This window comes from Letharia lupina, assembly GCF_014066315.1.
Source record: "Letharia lupina isolate WasteWater1 chromosome Unknown contig_2, whole genome shotgun sequence".
Lineage (NCBI taxonomy): Eukaryota > Fungi > Ascomycota > Lecanoromycetes > Lecanorales > Parmeliaceae > Letharia > Letharia lupina.
In genome coordinates, this window is record NW_023502971.1 from 960,262 (window position 1) to 978,236 (window position 17,975).

The 17,975-nt window shown below is 50.8% G+C and overlaps 5 protein-coding genes and 1 non-coding gene across 6 annotated transcripts; 4 read left to right on the forward strand and 2 right to left on the reverse strand.

The window, feature by feature from the left end:
• Positions 1-906: 906 nt before the first annotated feature.
• On the forward strand, positions 907-1,560 carry HO133_004384 (uncharacterized protein; the record flags this gene model as incomplete). Its single annotated transcript, XM_037295302.1, has 1 exon — positions 907-1,560. One exon carries the CDS (start codon positions 907-909, stop codon positions 1,558-1,560), a length of 654 nt encoding a protein of 217 aa, XP_037157303.1.
• Positions 1,561-3,827: 2,267 nt separating this feature from the next.
• Positions 3,828-6,886, reverse strand: HO133_004385 (uncharacterized protein; the record flags this gene model as incomplete). The annotated part of the gene is made up of 2 exons (XM_037295303.1): positions 3,828-4,097; positions 4,151-6,886. 2 exons carry the CDS (start codon positions 6,884-6,886, stop codon positions 3,828-3,830), a joined length of 3,006 nt encoding a protein of 1,001 aa, XP_037157304.1.
• A 178-nt stretch (positions 6,887-7,064) lies between these two features.
• HO133_004386 (uncharacterized protein) lies at positions 7,065-8,751 on the forward strand (the record flags this gene model as incomplete). The annotated part of the gene is made up of 2 exons (XM_037295304.1): positions 7,065-7,294; positions 7,344-8,751. The coding sequence occupies 2 exons, from the start codon at positions 7,065-7,067 to the stop codon at positions 8,749-8,751; spliced, it is 1,638 nt and encodes a 545-aa protein (XP_037157305.1).
• Positions 8,752-10,059: 1,308 nt separating this feature from the next.
• On the forward strand, positions 10,060-10,851 carry HO133_004387 (uncharacterized protein; the record flags this gene model as incomplete). The annotated part of the gene is given in 2 exon segments (XM_037295305.1): positions 10,060-10,773; positions 10,786-10,851. The coding sequence occupies 2 exon segments, from the start codon at positions 10,060-10,062 to the stop codon at positions 10,849-10,851; spliced, it is 780 nt and encodes a 259-aa protein (XP_037157306.1).
• Positions 10,852-11,423: 572 nt separating this feature from the next.
• HO133_004388 (uncharacterized protein) lies at positions 11,424-15,160 on the forward strand (the record flags this gene model as incomplete). Its single annotated transcript, XM_037295306.1, has 3 exons — positions 11,424-13,643; positions 13,697-14,099; positions 14,151-15,160. The coding sequence occupies 3 exons, from the start codon at positions 11,424-11,426 to the stop codon at positions 15,158-15,160; spliced, it is 3,633 nt and encodes a 1,210-aa protein (XP_037157307.1).
• Positions 15,161-16,062: 902 nt separating this feature from the next.
• On the reverse strand, positions 16,063-16,146 carry HO133_004389. Its single transcript has one exon. It is a non-coding gene; the product is annotated as a tRNA-Glu (tRNA).
• Positions 16,147-17,975: the final 1,829 nt, after the last annotated feature.

Genomic DNA, 17,975 nt, shown 5'->3' on the forward strand with positions numbered 1-17,975 from the left:
GGTATTTAGTTCGTATCAGGTTCGATTCCTAATGGCGCTGGTACAATGGTGTTGCGGTGCTTTTTATATTTATTGGCAGCGCCATTAGCCTCAGGTTTTTAAAGTTCTTAACCGGGAACAGCCGTTGGTTCGTATTCCGTGCGGTGCTTTTTACGATGATAAAGAACGACACATATCAAGACAGTCATCATAGCGACCATTTCCCCTTGTTGGAGAGACGTCATAGTGGTAGACGTGGATGAAATAAGTGATATGAATCAAAAGTAGAAATTTTAAGAGGGCATTCGGAAGCGCGGAATATCTACGGATATATTCGTTTGAACATCGGCTACTACCCGATCGGGCTAGCGTGGGACCCTGAACCTCGTAATGCTGCGCAACTAAAATTGAAGTTTATGTTGCGAAACCCCTCTATTGATTTGCAAAGCGAAATGTTCGTTGGTTGGCTTACCGTCCGGGGCGGACGCCTGTTGGTGATGGTCGTGTTGTTGGAGGTGTTTCGTTCGTATTAGGTTCGATTCCTAATGGCGCTGGCAGAAAATCAAAAGCACCGCAACACCATTGTACCAGCGCCATTAGGAATCAAACCTAGGTAATACGAACTAAATACCTCCAACAACAGTCACGGCACAAAATCTGTTGGTTGCTGGTCCAAGTAACGCTAGAAGGCTAGTCAGTGTAGGAAGTAAGGTAAGGTAAGCCTCACGAGGCGTAAAGTCCGTGATTAAGGTCTGTCAGCGAGCACAGCCAAGTAGGTAGTCTGTTTCATAAATTGGAGAACATATATCTCTGGGTCATGGGCCCCTCTTCTGCTCTTCTCCTCTTCTACTCTTCTACTCTTCTACACCATCCCAGCATCACCCATTTCCCTTTCACTTGCTGACTGACGTTTCCAACTTCGCCACAATGCTTGTCTCATCGCCCAAATACCTAGGCACTTTCCTTACCCTCTTTACCCTTATCCTTCTCTTCCTCACTCATCGCCATGCTGCAGAAAATTATCTTGGGCAAAGAGAGATGGAATATGCCGACGAAACCTCTGACCAGACCGTCATTGGGGGCGGCATGACCGAGCTCCAGGAGACCGTTGCATATGACAAGCTTTCCGGAGACACACCGAGCGATATCGAAGCCAATTGGTCAGCAACGATAGGCGGGAAACGTCTCTTGCAAAAGGTGCAAGACTTCCGACATAGCACCCAGGCAAGCTACAATGATGCCTCCAAGGAGAGCGTCCGTCAGACGTTAGAGGACGCGGAGCTCGAGCTGGAGACTCTTGGAAGAGAGTCTTTTAAAACGAAGAAGATAGTACAAGGCGTGCGGAAGCTCGAGGTCGCGCTAAAGGCGGCTGAAGAGGCCATTGCTCGGGGTCCCGAGGCAAAGACTATGACCTCCAAGTCTGGGGAAGGAGACACGGCAGATACTCAACTGGAGGAAGCCTTTCAGGAGGCCGAAGCAGACAGAAAGGACAAGGAAAATACTGCGTCGCTGGAAAAATTGCAGAAAGCCGAGCTCGATGCAGTCATCGCGGAGTCGAAGGAGAGTCCCGATTTCCACTGAAGGGCCACCCTCGAGAGGACAGCTACCACAGGGATGCTGGAATCTTTTGCTTCAAATCATTGCCGATATCGTTGGGTCGAGCTCCGTGGGACGCGGCCCAAGCTTGGAAGATCTACGCCCCAGTCGGACACAGACCAAACGATTCTCACAGACCGAGACCGCAAGCCAAGGTAAACCTGTGCGGAAGCAAACTTGGTGTGATGCCTCTCCTGCTCGCATCGCCAGAAACTACCACGACGAGCACGTTGCCCCCTCAAGCAGGACCACCAAGCGGAATGGTACACGGGCAAGTGCCAGTGCGAGATCAACGTCTTCCAGGAAGCCAGCGGCGAGGAATGGAGACGGGAAGGAGAGAGGGGCACAGCGACGGCGTGATGATGAGAGTTGGTCGATAATCAACATGTTCATGATGGATATTGCTCTTGGTGTCGTCTGACAGGCCGGAGTAAAACTCTGTATCATATCCCCAAGCTGGCACGGTCTGATCGATTTGTAGAGAGTCTGCCGAGAACTATAAACATGAAACAATTCCTACTTCCGTCGCGTTAAGCTCATGCTTAGCCTCGTAGAGTAATGCTATAGTGTCCCGGAGTTTGTGTGAGTCAGGAGTGCTCTTCAACCTTCTCCAACGCCAATCTCAGGACATCCCAACGCGGCGGAACCATGCTGTCCTCCCACGACGATATCCGTGCACACCGAACCTCCACATCAACCTCCAAACCGGTGAATAGTCGAGCTCCTCAAGATGTCTACGCTTCAGCCAAATGTGCCGAGGAGTCGATGCCGAGCTCGGTGCGTAGTTCTTCTTTGAATCCCTGAGAGATGCAGGCACCGACACGCTCGCCGTGGAATGCGCTCCAATGGTGTCTTTCGAAATGTCTGGTCATGCATGATACTTTTGGAGAACTTCCCCCACCACTCCGTAATGGCCGAACCGTTCGTGCGGTCTTCTTCCGTCCATTGGTGTGTCTCGTTGAAGGGACGTATGACTTCGGCAGTCGGCGGTATAGTCGTAGGACATTTACCTCGGCCTTCGAAGGGAAAATCGCGACATGGGTAGCGTGCTGCATGCAGGGTAAACGACCTCAGACCGGATATCCAAGTGATGTATTTCGCCATGGTTTTTCCATTTTGCAAAGACGTTGCATGTCTTCCACGTCAGTCTTTTGAAGGGAGCAATGATTCACTAGAATTAGTGCAAGATGCTTGAGCTGGACGTTTGACGCCAGATAGCGACATATGGATGGCCATCCGGCTCCCGGTGATGTGTCTTCGAGACGCCGGGTAGCAGCATAGATGCGTATGCTCCGGACGAATCCCCTGGATGGCTCACTGAGAGACGATAGAAGAGCTATGACATTGTGACTCGGATGGGGACCCTGCCAACAGAGCATGTCCTCGAGAGGAAAGTCGAAATGGAAGAGGTTGCCTCCAAAGAGGACCTTGCAGGCTTCTTGGTGGATATATTCTTCAGGCTTTCTGAATCAGCATCTCCTTTTCTATCATGTGATCTGGATGAAACAATTCCATGGAGCACATAGCCTGCGAGGCTTGTCTTGCGATTTAAACTCTGGGTGGACCATGAGATAATGGCTGGGAAAGGTAGGCTCACTGTTGAGGGACAGCATCGAGATACACATTTTGCCGAGAAGCACCGTTCGCGAAAGGTATTCGGTAATGCTGATTCTGTTGCGCACCACGCTGTTCCATGTGACGTTGAACCCTCCACAAGGACTGATGAGTGCATATTCGTAGACCCTTACTCTGATTTCTGGCGGTAGCTTCTCAAAAGGAAAGATGCCTGGGCGAGAAGAAGCCAGAGCGAGGACTTGGCCTTAGCGTTAGACGTACGACCAGCTTGTACTCAATGATGATTAGTGGCAAGGGCGTTTCAACTCACCCTCCAGGCTTTGCTTCTCGTTGTTGGATACCATCTTATTTAGACCACCTTAAGCTGTCAGAAACCGATGTTCATCGGGTATACCTCTAGGAAGATACCAGTCGTGTTCACAGCATTGAGAGAGGCAGGTAGGAAGTTCGTGCGGCACCGGCATGATTGTAGATGCAAGAGCTTAATTCGGTTAGCATGAGTAGAAACACGCGCCTGCACTCCTTAAAAAGCGCCGTTTGCCTTGCCCTACTCTACGCGACCTAGAACACAATACTCTCTTGTAGGCCGGTTGAAAGCGTTAAGATGTCAAGCAATAGGGCCTTTGCATGCCGTTTTTCTCACTCACTAAGACATTTAGATTTCAAGCTACAACTCGTCAAAAGCCTCGTCCAATCCTAGGTGTTAGAGGTCTCTTCACTGCTCCCTGTGTTGACACACGCTTGATCACTGAAATGACTGGCCTTTTAGCGGCCGTCCCAAGCTCCGCAGCTTTCGTGATCCTTTGAGCCTCTCGCTCTTTGTCTTCAGCCATCTTTGCCTCGATCTCCATCTTTCGGTTGAATTCATGTTCGGTGACTCGCTTCTCGCGAGCCGAGTAGCCCTTTTCTTTCACAGAGTAGAAGACGCCTCCAAGTTCGGCAAGCCACTATGAAAGTTGTGAGCATGTGTGCAGATATTGAGAGAAGAAATGTGACTTACGTGTGGGTCCACAGCAGTGACAGTGGACATGTACTCCTTGGAAGTGAGGATGAGCTCATGATACACCACGTAGTCCGGCATGAACCCCGACCCATATAAGGCACTCGTCGGATGTAACTGAACAGTGACGCTAGTCCTCAGATTGATGTATTCTCCAACACCCTTCTGTTTAGCAGCCTGGTGATAATATCCCGAACAAATGCATTTGCGTATGACATCCCAATCAGTACCACAACTGGTCAGTTCCATCTTCTGAACTTTCATAATGTCGTGCAATTGCTCTCGAATCTCCTTACCTCGTCTGACGGCCTTTGGGTGGAGAAAATGCCGTATGCACCAACCGTCTGAGTAGCCGTTTGCTTTCCATAGCGTGTAGACGTGGAGAAGCGTGAGATGATCTGATTCAGAAACGAAGAACTTCTCTCGTGCAGCATCTGACTCCTCCTGTCGCTCCTTTGGACGGTAGAAGACGCTTGGCACTGAAAGCATGGAGACAATGGTGAGCATTTCCTCACTGCAGCCGTATTCCTCCGAGGTTATGATCAGCTTAGCGAGTGAAGGGTCCATAGGAAAAGCGGTCATCTTCTTGCCCATGGGGGTGAGATCCCCAATGTTATCTAGAGCTCCAAGGGCCCATAGGTCGAAAAGAGAAGTCGTGATCGTATCTTGCGGTGGCGGGTCCATGAAGTCGAAGTCTAGAAGGTCTCTGACGCCCAATGACTTCAGCAATAGTACAGTGTTAGCTAGGTTGGTTCTCTGAATCTCTGGTATGGTCTGGATATAGAATTCGTCCTTGAATGCAGCCTCCGTGAATAAATGAAACGATTTGCCCGGTCCTGTCCTTCCCGCACGCCCAGCACGCTGAGATGCATTGGCCTGAGAAATCGGCGTGATCTGTAGAGCGTCCATGCCCATTCGAGGATTATAAACTTTTAGCTTCGAGAAGCCAGCGTCAACAACGTACATAATACCGTCCACAGTCAGACTAGTTTCCGCAATGTTTGTGGCCACAATGACCTTGCGCACGCCAGGCGCAGCCTTTTCGAAAATCTTCGCCTGTAGATCCGCGGGCATCTGACTGTAGATTGGGAGAATACTTAACTTCGGTGGGTCATTCAGCAGCTTTAATCGCTCCTCCACAAGCTCGCAGGTAATTTCGATATCCTCTTGGCCGGTCATGAAGACCAGGATATCTCCCGCAGGCTGGGACACGTGGATGGCCAAGACTTGCTTGACAGCGCTGTCCACATAATCTTCGCAAGGCGTTCTCGAGTATTGTATATCAACAGGAAAAGTACGCCCGGGAATAAAGAACTCTGGAGCTCCACCATAGAAACGCGAAAATCGATCCGAGTTCATGGTGGCCGAAGTGACGATTAGCTTCAAATCTCGCCGCCGAGCGAGAACTTTCTTTATCAGACCCATGAGCACATCAGTGTTGAGTGCGCGTTCGTGAGCCTCGTCCATTATGATGCAAGAGTACCTGTCCAGATCGGGTTCATTTAGGGACTCGCGGAGGAGCACCCCATCAGTCATGTACTTGATAGCGGTCTCCTTGCTGGTGCAATCTTCGAAACGAATGGCGTAGCCAACTAGTCCGCCAAGCTTGACTTCCATTTCTTCACTGACTCGTTTAGCGACACTCATGGCCGCTACTCTTCGAGGCTGCGTGCATCCTATGAGTCCTGACTGTGCGTAGCCGTCTTCGTAGAGAAACTGTGTGAGCTGCGTCGTCTTCCCTGAACCTGTCTGGCCCACCACGATGACCACTTGGTTGTCTCGTATCACTCGAAGTAGCTCTTCCCGCACCGCAAATGCAGGGAGATACTCCCTTTGCTCTCGAAGTGTTTTACTCTTACTAAAGAGACTTTGTCCTTCGTTTTTCTTGAGGTGCTCAGCAAATTTGTTGCCGCTCTTGACCTCTTGGTCGCCCGGAGCAGGCGCCGCACTGTCCCCTTCATCCTCTTTGACACCCATAAGATTTCCCAACGCAGTACCAGCCATATTCGTAGCCTCTTGCGCCTGCTTCTGCCTTTCCTTTTGCTGCCTCTTCTCCTTCACCACTTTGCTTCCTTTGCGACTGAAGACAGCCATATCACTTTGAGGGTCCCTCACTGCTGGCACTGGATCGAGCTGCTTAGTGAAAATCTTTCGACCATCTAGGAATGGCGGCTTGATATCATGGACCAACAGGTGTACCCTTGTAGCCTCTTCGTCATCCTCAAAGTCGGCTTCATGATCTCTGCGCTGCGCAACACCTGAAGTGAGCAATCGATTGGTCTCCCAAGCATCCACGTCCCGTTGTTTCTGGACAGCCTTTGCGCTGACCCGGCTGCTCTTCTTCTTCTCGGCTAGGGCCGCTTCTGCTTGCCGGTTGGCCCATGACGCATCTGAGCCAAAAGGATTGTGGGACTCGTCACCCAACGTATGCCCAAACTCGTCTCCCGCATACCAGTCTCGGTCTAGAGCGTTGGCGTCTTCCTCATTGACGAATGGCTCCGGTCCGTCGAATTCCTTTTGGCGCGGTGTAGAGGCATATTTAGAGGCTTGTGGTGTCGAAAATGCAGACGCATTACCAACCCCATTCTTTTGTATATATGGTGTCTGATTCCCACTGCTTCTACTGTGCAATTGGGTTTGAGCTGAGCGGAACGTTTTTGCAGTCGACGGTCTTGATGGTACGGCAAACCGGTCAGAGTCAAGTTTACGCCTCTTGGGACTATCTTCGCGAGCCATGATAGCAAGAGAAGTTTACAATGAGCATTGACTAACTGATTTCGAGAGGCCCTCGGGCCGTTGACATCCGCGTTGTAGAGCGTCAAGTGCCGACGCTTCGCCGAAGATCTTCCGACCCACGAACTTTCTTGTCTTGGTCTTCAAGGAAAAACAATGTTAAACGCCGATCGAGTCAGCCATGTCCATGATCACGGCCTCCTTATGGGTGCCGAGGGGAGCGGCGGCGGTATTTCCCGAAAAATATGATGTCGATGAAGACGAGCTTGCAAGAATCTCGAAGCTCGCAAAGCTACAACTTGAGGATGCCAAAGAGGACCTGAGCGATGCGAAGAAAGGACGTTCAGGCGAAACTGAGACAGAGGATTCAGATGCGGAAGAAAGTGGTGTGAACTTGGAGCAATCGCACGCGTAAGTAACATCCGTGCGTATCATCATAGGTGGTCTGATCGATGCACAGAGACGCAGATGATGATCTCAAAGAATACGACCTTGAACATTACGACAGCGATACCGAGGTCAGAGATGGCGAGACAATGGCGATGTTTGGAAACGCGAGGTCACTGGCGTATCATGAATCTAACGCAGATGATCCATACATGACAATGCAAGAGAATGACGACGAGGACGAGGAAAGAGAAGATTTGCAGATCTTGGCCACAGACAATATGATGGTCGCTGCCAAAGTGGAGGATGAAGTTGCACATTTGGAAGTCTATGTGTACGAAGATGGGGCTGATAACCTCTACGTCCACCACGACATTATGCTCCCAGCAATACCTCTTTGTATCGAATGGCTAGATCTACCTGTCGGAAAGAATCCTAATACCGTTGACCCAGATTCAAGGGGCAACTACGTTGCTGTTGGAACCTTCGACCCTGATATTGAGATCTGGGACTTAGATACAATTGATTGCATGTACCCTAATGCCATTCTAGGTCAAGGTGGACAGGAAGCAAAGGCGGATCCTAGTCAAGAGTTGAAAAAGAAGAAAAAACGAAAGAAGTCCAAGAAAGCCAACGACGACTACCATGTTGATGCAATTCTCTCACTGGCAGCAAACAGACAACATCGTAACCTCTTAGCCTCATCTTCTGCAGACAAAACTGTCAAACTGTGGGACCTAAACACCACCAAATGCGCCAAGTCATACTCACATCATGCAGACAAAATTTGCTCGATAGCTTGGCATCCCAAAGAATCCACCGTGCTCTTGAGTGGCAGTTATGACAGGACCATTGTAGCGGCGGATATGCGAGCCCCAGATGCAAAGGTACCGAGATGGAGAGTGGAAAGCGACGTTGAGACAGTCATGTGGGATCCGCACGATTCGAATTACTTCTACGTCACCACAGAGAACGGAATTATTCACATCTACGATATTCGAAACGCTCCTTCGACGCCTGAAGTCTCTAAAGCGGTCTGGCAATTGCAGGCTCACGATGAGAGCATCTCGTCATTCGATGTCAATCCTGTTGTCCCCGGCTTCCTCGCAACAGGGTCGACAGATAAGACGGTCAAATTATGGAATGTGCAGCCAACTGGACCTAGCATGGTGGTGTCGCGCAACGTCGACGTAGGGAGAGTCTTTTCTACCAAGTTTGCACCTGATCCTGAGGTGGCCTTTAGACTGGCCATCGCAGGCAGTAAGGGCGCAATGCAAGTCTGGGATACCTCTACCAATGCAGCGGTCCGTCGCGCCTTCGCCAGTCGCATGGTTCCAACCAGTGGCGATGGTAAGGAGGAGAGAATTGTAGGTGTTGATGAAGACAGCAGCGATTCTGAAGACGAAGGAGGAGTCGAGCCTGGGGGTGCTGATGCCATGCCGGAGAATGGGTGGGAGTCAATGGATGACGATTTACCATGAAATCACATCGCGATGCGACAGAAAGTTGATCGGCATGCATCGCTTGAAGCTGTGCAGCATGCGAATTAAATCATTATTGCTTCCAGATACCCCTTTTAGTTACACAAATTGGAGAATTAGCCATCAGCCCGTCGGATCTCTGCGCCTTTTCCTCAATCCCTGAGCCCACATCCATCATCCTACCGCTAATATTATTGTCGCTGGCAGGACGTCCTTCCAGTACTCGGTGAGATTTGTATTTGACGATTCAAACCAAGATGAAACCTTTGGCTCTGGATGTGCCGCACGTCGACTCCTTAAAGTACGGCATTGGCCAAATGAGGATTGCGTGCCACAGTCCTCTCAATTCGCAACATCGGAGAATTATTCGAGAGGCAATTTGAAATGACAAGATCCTGCAGGGTGCTGGTTTTCGTACTTTAGTTGTGACTCTGAAAGGGAGCGCTTAGCAGAGTTGCAGAACGTTGCTGTCAGAGAGGAGCGCTTGGATCATGGACGTTGTCACGTCGAGACCAACTCCTAGACCCCATCGCCAGCTTGTGGCTTCAGCCAATGATAAATGATTGCCTGAATGGCTCAGCTCACCTGAAACTGGCCCTTAATTCGGTGGGATTCGCCCAGGCCTGAGCCAACCACGATCGATTCGCGAAGAACACTCCACTAAACCACGCTAGGATATCACAAACGATACTATGTAATCAAAATCTTGTAATAAGGCTTCCTATGGCTGTCTAAGCCAATCAGTGTTGCAGAATGCTTGCTTTGTCTTTCCACTAAACAAGTCTTGATGTTTGGAAACGTAAGGAACTAGTTCTCCTGGGCCGCGCTAGCATGCTGGCGTTCGGTTAGCGAGAGCTAGCTCGAAATCCAGGGGAAAGTGTGTAATCCCCCCCCCCGAAAAGACTGGCAATCCCTCTCTCTCCCTGACCACCACCACCACTTTCCTTCACCAGTCGACGCTCTTCCTTCTTTCAAACCTCACACATTCTCTTGCCGCCCAGGGTGTTGTACACTCTTTCGCATCACCCACAACCACGTTCTCTTTATACATTTGTTATCAGATTAATCCGGACTGTGTCCGCAGGTTCTACAATTTAGCCACACTCATTCGCCAGAAAGCATCGCAGGACACTCTCATTCAGCTTCAGCATCGAATCAAGTCACATTGGGCATTCCATTTCAATCTTCGCCGCACATCACCATCATCACACTCAACCTGACAGCAGCTTCGCAGTACTGATATCGTCGAGCCAATTTCAAGACTTAATCTAGCCAATCTCCATCTGTCTCCCACCTCGATACATCGCGATGGAGCTCGCACGAGCACTCACCAGTCGCAAGAGGAATATATCAGACTCATCTCGCTTTGAGCCCAAACGGGCTGCAAGCATGAGGAGGACAGGGACTATCAAGCGCAGCGAGATATCTGCACCACTCCAGCTCCTATCGACAACTAATGTCCTCGCCTTCAACGCGCCCAATATCTACGGCTCATCGGACACCGAGTCTGAAGGCTCCATGACATTCTCTAATTCTACGCGCGCCACTACTCCAGACAACGATCCACCTAGCCCGGTTGAGCCAAACCACTTGTCCTCCTACTTCGCCGACGCCAACCGCTCTGTTTCGCGAAGATCAAAGGATTCAAGCGATTGCGACAGCCCCGCCATTCCACAGCGAATGCCATCACACACCAAGAAATCTCACCAACTTGCTGCTCGCAAGCGATCCATCCAGCAGACCGTTCCGCCTCCTGTTGAAATCCACAGTACTACTGCTGCACGTAATAGCATTGAAATGTTCTCCCACAAGCCTGAAGCCGATCATCCATTCGGGGCTGAGCTGACAAAGGTCAACGAGCTAGCAGAGGAGATGGGTGCGAGGGACGTCCTCATCTTGGACGAGGAGGAGCAGTATCTGATGAGCAACGGATTCTGCAAATTCGGTGCGGAAGACTATCTCGACGAGATCATGGGTCTATTTGGATGCAGCTATAACAACCCCTTCAGCAAAGACTGTCCAGTATGGATTTAGGCAATGCACCTTCGGGCCAGCACAAGCGTCGGGACGGGCTTCCCTATGGCTTCGCAAGGAACTTGATCGACTTTTATTCCTGTGGATATCTTCTGTGTTACGAAAGCTTCGCCGCTGCTCTGCTGGGAACAAGACGCGAAGGCTACGACGGGCGTCCGGGTTGGCCTGATGTGAAGGGGTTCATTGTGATGTTGTCGCTTGGTCCGATCTGTCGCTTCAGCTACTCACGCTCATTATCTGCGATCATTTCCTTCGACCTCGATATGGCAAAGAGCTTTAGGGGGTTAGTTCGGTAGAAGGAGTTAGAAAGTTACGAGTTTATACAATACCTTGCGATCCACCATTAACAGTGACTTTACGTTCCCCTCTGTGAGCAGCTCCATTTCCGAAACGACTTTCCACAAACTCGAGACCCTCGTGTTGTAATCAAGAACTTGGCTGTAGTAGATATGCGGCGCTGATGTAGCAGGCCTAGCGCCAAGGAAGACAGACAGACATACAATGATCCTTGTTAGCTCTTTGTGGCTCATCGGTCAATACCTTAATTCGTCGGTCGTCAAAGCTACCGCCCTGACAGCTTAGAATGTTTATAGTCTTATTCAACCCCACGTTGGCTCAATTGCATGGGTCTCCCCATGATGACCGGTAGTGAGCCCCCAACGGAGAAGGACGAATCGCCCTCGAAGGTGTCTGTAGGGACAGCTATCAATAGCCCGCCAGATGCGGATACGGTCGCCCATGTAGGGATTTCGAAGCATGGGACAATCGAGCATGAGGAGGAGACGGATGACTTTGGTCTACCTGTGAAGAAGACACAGAGGTCGCCCAATGACCCGCATGACGAAGGTACTGGATCAGAAGATGGAGAGCCACAACCAATAGGACAGCACTTCGAGGACGCTCCGGAATCGCAGCCAGAACCTCCCACACAAGATCACGTAGCCCACAATGACGGAACCATTGACCAGGAGCGCGAGAAGTCAGCTGAGTCGCTAGTCGATGGCCAAGATGACCAACCCTTGCCTAGCAAAACCGAAGAGAAGCCCCAGGAGGACTTCAATACTCGAACTGTACCACCAGCTATCGTGGATAACCTCCTCCACGGGGGCGCCACTGGGGGCGCATCAGGCTGGTCCCATCAAGCGCTTGCCCCTCACAAGCCAAGAGAAGACCATGAGCAGGAGGAGGATTGGAAGGACATGCCGGCCTTTGCGCCTTACGACATTTACGATGATCACAATAGGCTGGTAGCCCGGGAAGAGAAAGACTCTGATGACGAAGATAACGCATATGCCGGGCTGGGGGGTGCGGGGAAGGGCTATACTCGGGTTCAGGTCGATGAGGATGCAAGATCAGCTACGAGTATGGATGATAATACGAATTATTTATTCAAGCCCAAGGGAACGGATATGGCAGATGACGACGAGGAACAGAGAGACCCATTGGCTCAGCTGCAGGCTACGAAAAACCTGCTCACGGAGGGACAAAGGATAGCGTACGTGGGTGTAACGCGACTGGCAATGGCAAAGATGGTGATGGAGCTGGATGAAATGGAGGGCACGAAAAACACGAAGAAGGGGCTCGCACTTGCGGCGGAATCAATGAAGATGTGGAGTCAGCAGATGATGGTGAGGTTGTATATGCATATGGAGGTCGACTCGTCTGAACAAGTTATGATCGAGCAGCTCGCTGAGCATGGCGTTGAGCCAGGGGATCTGACGCCGACGCTGATGCAGAATGCGAGAGTGAAAAACCCTATGGCTGATGAGTCGCCTGCGGACAAAGAATGTTTAGCCTCGCCGAAGCTCAATGGCTACAAGCGAGCATCGACAAGCTCGCTTTCCCTTAATCCCTCAGACGAAAAGGTCGAGAATCCATTCACTGACAAAGAGGCTCTGGCTTCTCCGCAGCTCAATGGCGAGGGGACTCAATCAGTGAGCTCTCTCTCCGTCAATTACGCGGACCAAAGGGCCGAGGACACCTCAGCTGGCGATGAGTCGGTTGCCTCTCCTCAAGTCAATGGCGAGTCTAAACGATCGACAAGCGCTTTGTCAGGAAGTCGCTCAGATGAGAGGGCGGAGACTTCTTCTTTACCTGCATACCCAGAACATGGCGGCAAAGAGATGCCCGAGGTTCGTACTCCGTCACAGCTTGGGGTGTCAAGAAACATCGACCTCGATCTCCGCTGGACAGTGCTTTGCGACCTCTTCCTCGTCCTTATCGCTGACTCAATCTATGACGCCCGCTCGAGGGCCCTTCTCGAGCGTGTAGGAACATCCATGGAGGTCTCATGGCTAGAGATTTGCCGCTTCGAAAAACGCGTTACTGATTCACTGGAGATGCAAGAAGCAGCCAATAAGGAGACCTGGAATGAAGCTGAGCACATGGAGAATCGAAGGAAGCAAGCCTTGAAGCGCAGGTACATGATGATGGGCCTGGCTACCGTCGGTGGCAGTCTTGTCATTGGGCTCTCCGCCGGCTTACTTGCTCCTGTGATAGGTGCCGGCCTGGCTGCTGGATTTACGACTATAGGCGTTGCAGGCACAAGCGGTTTCCTCGCAGGAGCTGGAGGCACAGCTTTGATCACTTCTGGGGCCGCTATCTCCGGTGGAACTATTGCTGTCCGAGCTTCCAATCGAAGAACAGGTGCCGTTCAAACCTTCGAATATCGGCCTCTACACAATAATAAACGAGTGAATTTGATAGTTACCGTTTCTGGATGGATGCACGGAAAGATTGACGATGTCCGGTTACCTTACAGTACTGTTGACCCGGTCATGGGAGATATGTACTCTGTGCTTTGGGAACCGGAGATGCTGACAAGTATGGGTGACACCATCAATATCCTAGCAACAGAGGTGAACAATCATTCCTTCCTGTCCAGTCTCAGATGGAAGCTCATGACGTACAGGCTCTTACTCAGGGACTACAGCAAGTCCTTGGTAGCACCATTCTGGTCGCTCTTATGGCTTCACTCCAACTTCCCATCGTTTTGTCGAAGCTTTCATACCTGATAGACAATCCATGGACCGTCTCCATGGGTCGAGCAAACGCAGCCGGCCTTATTCTGGCGGACTCGTTGATTGACCGCAACCTTGGTGTCAGACCCATCACACTCGTTGGCTTCTCCCTAGGAGCTCGAGTCATCTTTGCCTGCTTACGAGAGCTAGCGGCCAGAGGTGCTTTTGGACTGATCCAAAATGTGTATCTCTTTGGATCGCCGATCGTGAACAGCAAGGAGGAATATCTGCGGGCCCGATGCGTTGTCTCCGGAAGATTTGTCAACGGCTACGCTTCGAACGACTGGATTCTTGGTGCGTCTCCTTTTCTTTATCCTCTTCAGTCTTCTCTAATCACAGTTGTAGGCTACCTCTTCCGTGCCACCTCTGGTGGTATCATGCGAGTAGCTGGACTTGCGCCTGTTGAGGGCATCCGCGGCCTCGAAAACGTCGATGTGACAAAGCTTGTCAATGGCCACATGGCATATCGAGCTGCTATGCCCCGATTACTCCGCGAAGTAGGCTGGGAAGTCGAGTCTGACGAGTTCACCGAAATCGAAGATCCAGACCCAGAAAACCATGAAAAACGGCAACGTGAACTTATTAAGGAATTGGACGAGGCAAGGAAGGAAGCAGAGGTCAAGCCAGGAAAGAGACGATTCGGTTTCTGGAAGAAGGGAAAGTTGGCGGAGAAGAAGGGCTGGGAGACTTACGATGACAGCATGAGGAAGAGCAGCGACGACTTCGGCACAGGTAGTGCTGAGGGCGGGAGTGTTCTATTCGACATTGAAGCTATCAAAGCCGAATTGGCTAGCGAGCAAATCGAGGTCAAGCAGCTCGAGTCCACCTTACCGCCGATGAAAGTAAGCCTCAATGGTTCGGCCACAGATGGGGGTAAACCCCCACAAAACCCGCACTCAAGTCTACGCGAAACCAAAAGCTATGACGCGAGCATGGCTATGCGCCCCAAGAGCGACGCAGTTACTTCGCAGAACTCCGTTGAAAACATTCCTCAACAGCGGGAAAACCCCTTCAACCAAGGCTACGACGAATACAACCTTTCCGCTGAAGCAGTCAACCTGGACCATCGAAGCCCAGGACATAGCAAACTACCTTTCGAAAGCTCGGTCCACTCCCCTTCGCCACGGCATTCTTCCCACTTCCCTACCGACTCGCGGGGTCGGATAATCTCCCCAAAACGAGAACCGATCAACGAGGCACCAGCGCTTCAAAGCCCGCCACTGCGAACTTCTTCGACCATGCCCCGCAGTGCGAGCACGAATAACCCAGATCTGGGAATCGAGCACAACGCTTGGGCTGATGAGGACGATGAAGATTTCGGGCGGGAAAAGGAAGTGAAGTTGACGTTCGGATGATTTGGGAGGAGTTTGATGCTTGGCATAGCGCGGTGTACCTTGAGGGATTCATCTATGTAAATGATACGAAGGGAGGGATAACGGGTGTTGGACGCATTGGCATAGGTGCATTGACATAGTTGCATTGGCGTGAGTACATTGGCTCGCCGGGATTTCGAAGAAGCATATATCATCGTGACGCTGGGCGGCTTTGGTACGTTCCAAAAGGGGAGACGAGATACACTGATAGCATTCCGTCTCGATCAGAAAGGAGGCATCGAGGCTCCACCCAGAACTATCAGGTATGTCCCTTCGTAGGCCGCCTACAAAGCCTGTACAACTCACGGGCATATCGCCACCTCCTATTGGAAAAGGCTTTATTTAGAAAAATAGAATTACTCCTTCACATGCATGCATGAATTATAAAGTCTCCCATCGTGACCGCGGCCCCTTCCCCATATCCATGCACTCCCTCCCCATCAACCCCCACCAACTGGGAGACCTCCTCCACACGCTCCACCGACGCCTCGATCACCATATCCTCCCGAGCAGCATCGCTCGTAGCATCCAAGGGGAGCAGGATCCTCACGCTTCTAGTTAATTGTATTTGTGTCGAAAAACTCCGCAAATACACACATATTGCTACCATATATATCCGGCACGCAATACTCCACGATCTCGTCACGCACAGGCCGATCGATAATCGAGGACTTCGTCAGACCCTCTTTCGAAACTCCGGTGCGAAACGATCCGGGCTCAGATCAGCGTTCGAGCACTCTTTGTTTTCTCCCTGGGTAGGCAGGCAGAATGGTTCGCCAACATGATCTGCAGTTGTGGCGAACGAAGGTCGTCTTTTGCACCACCCACCACCCCTATCTATCTATATTGTATGTATGCCAACAACCAAAAGCGAAAAAAATTGGTTCCGAGACGGGGGGTCGAACCCCGGTCGCGACGGGTCAATAATTTATGAAAGCGTCGAATGCTAGCCGTTACACCACCTCGGAAAAGGAACTCAAAAATTAACACTATCTTGTAATATTACCTCTAAATATTATCATAGATCTATTCAACAAACCTTTTTAAAATACACGACATTTAGCTTTAAAATATCTACCTAATTTTTTCAAACCAAATCAACTACTTTCGACCCTCTGTAACAACGTGCTCCGCTCTCGACTCTCGTTAATTTCATCAACCTAACCACCGACATCTCCGAGGAGGATTCGAGACCGCTGCAGGGTGTGAAGAGCAATACTACCTCAGTATCAAAAGCTCCTTTCCCAGAAATATCATTCCCGGCGAGGAAACGCAAACACGCTATCGACCATCGAAAGCTGGGAATTCGGAGACGTCTGCATCCCTACATGTGATCCTGGCTCATATACCACGAGCGACGACAGGGAATGAAATGACATTCTCACTACGGTAACGTACCTTTTAATCATGTTAATTGACGAGGATCTCACGATATGGTACACATCCGGTAAGGCGTCTCTCTAGCGCGGATCGGTCTCATTGGTCACTTCCTGCATCCAATTTTGCATTCGGCTGCTGGAGGCAACTGCCCGCGATGAATTGCTTACTACCGGCACCGCTGTTCAGATCGGTCTTGTATCGTGAAACGAAAGGCTTGTCGCTTTACCCTGATTTGGATTCTCGTCCCTGTCGAAGTTTCTTCTTGTTCCCCTGTAGTCGATGGCGAGAATGAATGGTGCTGTAGCCAGTGCAAGGGTTTGTAAATACACATCACCGAGTCCGGTACTACTCAAATCTCACTACTATAAGAAGCTGGCCCCTTCCATCTCCGTCTCTATCCTTGATCTCCTATTTCTACACTCACAATCCAGTCTTTACCTCACCTAGTTCCAATATAAGTCCTGTCTTTACCCCACCTGATTCCAATACAACTCCAGTCTTTTACCACACCAAAACCCACTCTTCTTCCATCGATCCACCATGCCCTCCATCGCCAAAATCACCACCATCTTCCTCCTCGCCCTCACCTCCGGAACCCTCGCAGAACCCATCCGCTTCCCGGCGCCCGAACCTCTGGTCCCCCGCACATGCCTCGAGAACATCTACCATGAGGGTTACCAATGTCCCGGCGCCGCGGGAGTAAGGGGCTGCTCCGAAAACCGCGATGACTTGGTATATACCTACCCTGTCCTCCTCTTTCTCCCATATCTCTTTTCAACCATATCGAAGGAGCAAGTAATCTCGCTGATACGATTACGTGCGTTGCAGTTGATTTGCCAGGCGGTCAGCATCAACGGTGTGACATATGATCAGCCGTCGTTGGTTCAGCACTGCGGTGCAGCCTCTTGTCATGCCAATCCCAATACCTGCGTCCTTTCCTGCTGAGTAGTCGGTTGATCTTCTTGTCGACCGTCGCGAGTGGATTCTCCCTGTATTGTTTCGGTAGAGGAAACAGTCTGGACGGTTGTTCTATTCATCTCTGTGTATTAAATCATTCGATTCGAGTCCCTGTATCTCTTTCTTCGTTGAAGTTGCTCGGACGAGGCGCCTTGTAGAGGAAGTCGTCAGTGTTCGACTGTTCGATGTGATGAGACCTGGACATAAGTTTAATACTTGTAGATACATATGTAGCATGATTATGCTTTCACCAGCTCTTCGGCCCAAGATCACTTCCTCATCATGCTTGCGACCAAAGTGTCTTCGATCACGCCGTTACCTAGCCCGCTGCCACCGTCAAGCCTAGCGGCGTAGGATCTCTCGCCGGGGACGCACTCAGGATCAGCATGAGGAATCTCGTCCCTCTTTTCGCTCCCATTCTCATTCATCTCGTGCTCGTCGCTGGCGTCACCCGGTCAAA